Below are 8,049 nucleotides of genomic sequence, written 5' to 3' on the forward strand. Positions count from 1 at the left end.
AACTCCACATTCAATGTTCAGAAGCACTTGTTATTAATAAAGTTATCAATTTTTATACACGTGACAAAGATTCAAGGCAACTGCTGAGAAAAAAGTTTCTGAAATTCATTCTTAAAGATAATGTACAGCAAGTTTGTAATAAGAAAATTTTAGTTGTATGTTATTTATCCGAATTGCATTAGTCTTTTAAGAATAAATTTCTTCAAGACAAAATTGAATTTTCCAAATTTGCAACGTTGTAACCTAAACGTTGTATGTTTGCACATCACAGTAGCACGCATTTTGTGCCTACACTGAGAAAGATTCAGTGCTGCAGTTGCCCCCCCCCCCTACAGCAGCTATACCAAATCACGATTAGTCTACTGTCTCTGACTACTGGTATAGCAGGCAACCAAGTTGGAACAGTGTACGTACGAGCCCAAGTATAGTAGCGTTACCTATAGTGTGGTTCGACGTATGTATCATAGGTTAGGTGCACCGCATATACAGGTCTTCTGCAGCTCTCGTCTCAACTGGTATTGCTGACGTACTAAACATCCAAACTAGCACTGTACTACCGGTGGTACTCTGACAGCACTAAATCTTTCATAGTGTATGTGTAATTTATGGAAACATAAAATTAATGCTAGAAGTTAAGCATTTTTGGCTTTTATTACCCTATAAAAAACATTTTTTATGCTGTTTTAAAAGTAATGGAAAAACTTTTTAGGTTGCAAATTCAAAAAACTTTTAGAGCAAAGATAAGTTTGTTAACGACAAATCAAACTGTGGAATTTTGATTAAGAAATTGGTTTTCAAAAATGCATTATCTCCATGATTTTAACAAACTCGTGCTGTTTGTCAGGATAAAACTAAAATGGAAGCTGAATTTTGGAACGTCTCAGAGAAAAATTAATTTGACAAAGAAAATGACAAAGTCTGGGTCAAACACATTGGTGTACGATGGTAGATTTGATCAATGACATCGATGATTTTGTACATCTCTTTTTTTTAATTATGAACAACCTCATTTTATGCAACCTTATTCAATCGCAACAAATTTAATTTAATTAAAAACTAAAAGGAAACTTTAAAAAAGATGTATTTTCATTCACTTATACTATCCAGACAACTACACTATTTTTGCACAAAATACCATTAAGGCATTTCACTGAAGCAACAAGCAAGCAACACTATTTCTAGTTGTAGTATATTTTAATAAAAACAATAAATTAAAACACTGTTGTTGCGTTGTTATATCTGGTTCCTTAAAAAAAATACTGTTGGAGCTAGTATACATCTAAAGCATCTCATTCTAAACATGAAAACTGAGTACAGCAAAATCAATAAAATTTGCTACGTATCTAATGAAGCTTTTCAGAAAATTAAAAATAAAAAAATTATTTTCTCAATATTCGCAACCATTCTACCGATTCCGAAATAAATTGCGAATGATCTTTTTTTTGCTACTTTACATGGAAAAGGTTCTTGTAACGAAATTGCTAGAAGTATAAAATGTAAAGCGCATCAAGCCATTCTTTAACGTATTTCAGCAAGTCCCGTTCTCAATTCTTATGAATGGTTTACGGGGGCTAATACGGCAATAAAAAATGTTTATTCCTTAAAGTGATAACGGTGGGTACGAAAGACCTAATAAGTGTTTAAAAGAAAGAGTCTCAACGGCTATTACTCTAAAAGGCACACTCGGTTCACATGCATCCATAGCATTTAACGATAAGGTTGGTTATGTTATTATACCTAACTATCCCAGTTTTTATTAATATAAAACTGTTAAGATTAAAAAAATGAGACCTTTGCGATAAATCATTCAAATTATTTGATTTTTTTTGGTTTTTGCGTGCATCATTAGTATTTCTTATCAAGTATTGATAAAAGGGACAAAAAGAGAAAGAAGTCACTGACGTTTGTTTAAAACTATTACATTGATATTTAAGATCTTGTCATTTACGAAGTCATTCACCCACCCCCAGGTGAAACTAAAAAGCATGCGCAACACGAAAAAAAATAGACATAAGCAATTTCTAACGGGCCAAAGTATCAGGCCTGCTGTAGCCTGCCAATGCTTATGAATACAAGGTAAGCTTTAATAAACATGGCTTCCAAACTTAAAGCTCTAGATTATTGTATGTGGTATTCATACCTGTTTAACAAAGACACGTTTGTATGACTATTTACAAAAGGAACTCATGAAGGTCGATTTTCAAAAATAAGAACATTTAAGTTTTTATCGAATTTATTAACAACATATTATTTCTTTACCCGAATTTCCAATAGGTATTCTAGTATTAAATTTGACGAAGAATCAGTTCCTGGCTTTTTTTTTTTTTTTGATAAAAAGTTTGGATACGCTGTTAACAATCCATTTTCAGAAAAAAGTAATTGTTAGACGACTTAATAGACTTTAAAAAGTTTGAAAACATTTTTATTAGAACGTTAAGAGAACTTGACGGCAAAATATGAATTTTCAGTAAGTTTTTTATAACTCTTATGCATTTTAAGAAAATTAACAAAAAATCACTATTTTTTTTTTTTTTTTTTGACCTAATATCTAATTGACCTTATAATTTAACCTAATAATATGACTTATGTGTTTACTTAAACTGTATAACAGTGAGATAGAGAGTCCAATACAGCAGAGGATCAGTGTGTTTTTCTAATGAAACTTTAAAAATACTATGTAATGTGCCTCTAAAATTCTAGAAAACACGTCCAAAAGCTAGTCGTAAGGTCATTTTTGGAGCGTGACAATACCTTTAACTGTATTGGAAGTAAAACCAGAACAACCTTGATAATGACCCAAAGAATAACACCTAGTTCTTACAAATACTTCAGTAACGGTAATAATAATTGCTGAAAAATTTGTATACAGTATCAAGAATAAATAAAACTAAATTTATTAAAAAGGTAAATTAGTAAATGTTTAGAAAACAAGGGATAGTTAAATATTCTACTGTTAAGTTCAATACATGAAAGTGATGAAATTTAGCCTTGGATCTAAAAATCAAGTCAGATCTCTAAGTCAAAATTTGTTAACCTATAATATTAAAGTGTCATATAAAAAAGTTACATTTTTACTTTACATTTTTATTTGCAGTTAAAAAAAATATATTTTCTACAGGACGATACTTCAAAATCAAGTTCTGCTGCGAGTGAATTAGGATTAGCTAATGTTGGTGGAGTTTTTGTTGTTTTAATGGGCGGTATGGGAGTTGCATGCGTTATTGCAGTTTGCGAGTTTTTATGGAAAAGTCGGAAGATAGCTGTTGAAGAAAAGGTAAACATAATTGCATTGTTTTATATTTTTATGCTTTATTGTAAGATTTTAAAAAATTTATTATGATATTCGTTGACCAATTCAAATCTTCTAAGATATTTTCTGTTATTATGAAATTTGACAGAAGGGCTGAAATTTAATAAAAACAATACTATGAATTAACATAAAGTAATTAATTAGTTTAATTATTGTCCCATGCTTAAATATTGTCAAGAAATTGAAAATTATTGATGTAAAAAACTTTTTAATGATATGTTTGATTTTTAAATGAGCTTATGGTATTAATGTTACTTTAAAAAAAGCTTAGGAAAATTTTCTATGAAGTAGATAGTCACTTAAACATTTTACAGGTAGGTAAGAGCTACTGTAGAATACACTTTTATGTATTTCTTCCAGCAACCGTAAAATCACAAAAAATCTGAATTTTTTTTCCAAACGACAACAAACCTTGTTGTTTTACATTATGTTTATTTATGTTTATTTTATATTTCTTTAAAAAAAGGACAAGACTTTTATGATAAAATTTTTGTAAGCTTCTGTTACAGATATTTGCACAATATGGACAGGACCAAATGATCGGCGTATTATTATAATAACTTTCTTAGGATGTTTATTGTCAGATTATCTGTAACTTACTATCTTTTTACATCATTCATGCAATTACTAATACAACTGAACAGATAATGAACAGAAAGACTTGGCAGTTTCCTTGGATGACGATGCTGCTGTTACTTTTGTTTTTCGAAAGTGAACCTCGTAAAAAAGTATGTTGAGTACCAAAAAGTTGAAATTTCTCATTTCCTTACTGTTAGTAGATATTCTTAAAACTTTATTTTTCTTTCTTTAACGAGGCAACTCAATAATGCTTAAAAACTTTCTGTAGTCTTAAGAACGGTTAACTCTGATACAAGGAATCATCTTTGCGCCTTTCATTTATGAGAATCTGGAAATATAAACCCACAATATAAATAATACAATTGTGCAGTGTTAATATCATGATAGCTAATATCATACAGTTCCTATTACTTAACCCTGCCAAGAGATAAGTGCACTTAGGTTGTAATAGCTTTTTTATGAAATAGCAATGAATAAGGTAAGTCAATAAAGTTTATATATGACAAAATTTGACCTCGATCATAGCTTTACTCTTTTTGAAGTGATCCTTCTATAGGCGCGTTCTGCCGTACAGAGTATATCAACGATCTTAGATTTAAGACCTTGAAAAAAAGTGTAACGACAGTGGATTAGGCTTCATTTTCCCCTTTAGCCCCACCCCTCGGGACTTACTTCTGATCTCCGTACATCACTCAAAATCATCGTACCACACCACACAACATTATCTCAAAAAAAAAAAAAAGAAGAAAAAAAACAGTTTGCTGTAAGATTTGAACCCTTAACCTCTTGCACACTGGCTAAGACCCTTACCGATTCTGCTATGAGTCTTTCAAACATTGTTGAATTTTCGTGAAAGCTTTTGTCTTTTTAATAGTACATTTCTGTTAAAAATCAACTTATTCGTTTTGCCAAAAAATTTTGGGGTAAGCACAAAATAGATAAGTAATCTTTACAGACTTTATTTGGATCTGCGTAAAAACCTCATGCATTGCTAGTTTTTACATCACTTGCAAGCCCTAAAAAAGGTAAAATAATGCTTGATTTTTTTTTAAGCGCATGAGTTTTAAGCCTTGTTTTTTAATGTGAACGCTATCTATAGTTAGATACAACGTTTTTTTTATTGTATAAGAAACTTGTATGTGATAGCAAAGCATTGAAAAGTCCTTCAGTCTCTAATAGTTTTCTTAACGAGTTTTTCATCTGTACACGGACCATTAAAGATTTTGACAGTTGTGTAAATGAACTTATTGTCATGTAGATATTGTACTTTTTTAAGTAGTCTTGGTGATTACTTTTTTGGATTTAACATTTTATCCACAAGTTTCATACATTTCCAAACAAATATCATTACTTCGAAACTTCTTCAACTGATCACTTAGTTTTTAGAGTGTATTCAATATTTCGGATGATACTTCCTTACCTAGAGCATTTTTTCTGTTACCATTTAGTTCTTGTAAATGTAAGAATTGTGAGTATCTGTAATAAATTTAATAAATAAATTACGTATGTGTCAAATTATATTTCTTGTGGATCTCAAATTGTGGTACAATTTGTACGTTAGTTTTAAGATATATTAACTCATATCTTCTTTAATTTTATCTTTAAACAATAGATTGCGAAAATAAATATTTATTTAAATTAATTTTAAACTTATATTAATCATAAGCATATTCCATGCCTCAGTAGAAAAAAGGAAAAAAAAACATAAGATCAACTTTTGATAAAAAGTTTAAGGTAGTTAAATTCTTAGTTAATACTTTTAATAAAATAATTTAAGAAAAGACAAGAAAAATCACGTTTCTATACAACACTAGCTTAGGTACGATAATACGTACAGTGATTAGCGACCAGCAAGCGTGGAAGTACAACTATATACAGAATGGACAATAGCAATGATTGTCACTCTTTACAAAGCTGCTTTTTTTATAAGCTGTAAGAAGATAAGTCATGATTCACGGGTCTGATAAGCAAATTGCTCGTCTGTGACGTGACATCCTCTTCAAATATGTAGCGTAACATTCTGCTATGAGGTGTGCACATCTCTGCGTACATAATGAGCAACTGCCCCTTTAAATATCTCCAGAAGTCAAGCTCACGGGCTTTGCTGATGACATAGCTTTGTACGTTAGAGTTGTTGCAACACTTTAGCCCGTTAAAACAAATCCCTGCCACTAACTTAAACCCCCACTGCCTGGTTAGTTTTCTCAAACGGCGCCACTATGGCACCGTACACCTACTATACAAGGAAGGTATCTCTACTTCTACACCTGAGCTGGAAGGTATGACACCGTATATGACCCATCCTTCTACACTTGAGTTGGAAAGACTTTAAAGGTAGGCCATCGTACATGATCCCTACTTACATTTTCTTATTAATCTGCCACTATGTTTGCCTAGGACCGCTTTAGGTATGTGTGTTTGATTGTATGCGTCTTATTACTTTTTCTTTATATTTTATTCTTCATAGTTGTAAATTTACGGTTAAATAACAACGAAATAAGTAAAATTCATACTATTAAGTTCTGTTATTAATAGCATTAACAAGGGCATTTACATGAAAAAATGTTATCTTGTAAACAACATTACACATAAAATTGTTTGTAAAAGTATCCTGCTTTACAATGTCTTATGCTACCAATTATTCGCACACTAGCAGCCCGCCTGTCTTTGGCCCGAGACTTACTAATCGAAACACTATAGTGTGTTGAAATATAAAGTAAAACGTTTTCAGTTAAAAATTTTACAAATTTTTCTGACACTTCTTAGAACAAAAATCTTTTTATTAACATCATACTTCTTTAAGATCCATACAGGCTATTTGGTAAAGTCAAAAGCTGTCAAGAGTGAAAAAATATAATTATGCTGAAAAGTATCGTGCATTTTTCATGCCATAAAATAATCGTTGGCCCCAAAAGGCAGTTAATTTAAGGTTTCTGCCGTACAAGATATGAACAGGGCTATTTTTTTAAGCTGTAAGGATTTAAAACTCACAACAAATATATAATTAAGAATAATTATTTTCTCCTATCACACAACCTTATTACAACTTAAACGAGGTGCTGAAGCTTAATCTTTACATTTTTTTATCGCCACAAAAATACAAATACATATTCTACGTATTTAAAAGTCTTAAAAATTCAAGAGATTACTATAAGGGTTATGATAAAAAGCGGATCTCTTACTTAATTAATTCTCTATTAATCAATTTTGATGTTGCTTTAATTTCGATGAATGCTTATCATGATTCTCTTGATGCTTTAAATTGTATTCATTAGACGCATTTGAAGTTTTCCTTCCAATTTGACTTCTTGCGACTTTTGGCATAGTTAAGACCTTTGTAAGCCACAAAGGCTTTTTTTCTTAACTGTATTAGGTTGTTAAAGATTTGTGGGCAAGGTGGTTTGACGTCTATATACCCTGAAAAGGACCTGTGCTTCTTAAGTAAACTCTTTTTTGTCTTAAGTTTTCAACAAACGTTATTTAAAACGTTATATCTCAGGGTGATCTTCTTAGGCCTGTTATTGTAGCACTACATTGATAGAGAGAAAAACTACATCCCATAAAGCTTTGGAGCTAGTTCTTGAGCTCTTGTCCAACGTCTTTCGGTATAACATCGAAGACGTTGGTGTCTAAAGCACTTTTTTTTGCAGACTCAGTTATTTTATTGGTCTAAGGTGAAGAGATTGGTTGGTGATGCTTGCCCATTAGAGACTGTCTCGTTGGCTCAAGTATGATATTCCGTCATTTCTGTTAGGTTCTCCTAGCGCAGACCTTGGAGAATATTGGTGATTCCTGGTTCAGTGCTTAGAATCGAGAGGGTACTATAGCATCGTTGGTCACCAGAGTTCCCAGCCTTGCGACGAACAACTTCACTCCTGACGTCTGCCAGTAAGAGAATGATTTGGTTTAATAGTGTCTGGCCTTACATAGTCTTTTATTGGACGAATCGGTTTCGGAAATGGTGCTAAAAATGTATTTGTTGGCAAGGTAGTTCCAATTTAGGTGGGCCTCAGAAGAACCTATGAGATTAATTTAGAGAGGTATAGTAGGAAGCTTATATACTTATAATGTCCATGAACAAGGCCAGTGATAAAATTTTAAATTATTCCTCACCATTTTTTTTGATGATGAAGAGCCAGCTGCAGGTAGCTTAACTCTTA

General features: G+C 31.6%; 1 protein-coding gene across 1 annotated transcript in view; it reads left to right on the top strand.

The window, feature by feature from the left end:
• Positions 1-4,121, top strand: part of KaiR1D (Kainate-type ionotropic glutamate receptor subunit 1D) — a 1,638,136-nt gene extending 1,634,015 nt beyond the window's left edge. The window contains exons 24-25 of the mRNA XM_089592467.1: positions 3,119-3,291; positions 4,049-4,121. Of these exons, the coding sequence (XP_089448593.1) occupies positions 3,119-3,291; positions 4,049-4,121 (246 nt within the window). The remainder of the gene's footprint in view (positions 1-3,118; positions 3,292-4,048) is intronic.
• Positions 4,122-8,049: the final 3,928 nt, after the last annotated feature.

The sequence above is a fragment of the Copidosoma floridanum genome, unplaced genomic scaffold (genome assembly GCF_036245765.1).
Source record: "Copidosoma floridanum isolate Cflo_tuat_1 unplaced genomic scaffold, Cflo_Japanese_pri ptg000017l, whole genome shotgun sequence".
NCBI lineage: Eukaryota > Metazoa > Arthropoda > Insecta > Hymenoptera > Encyrtidae > Copidosoma > Copidosoma floridanum.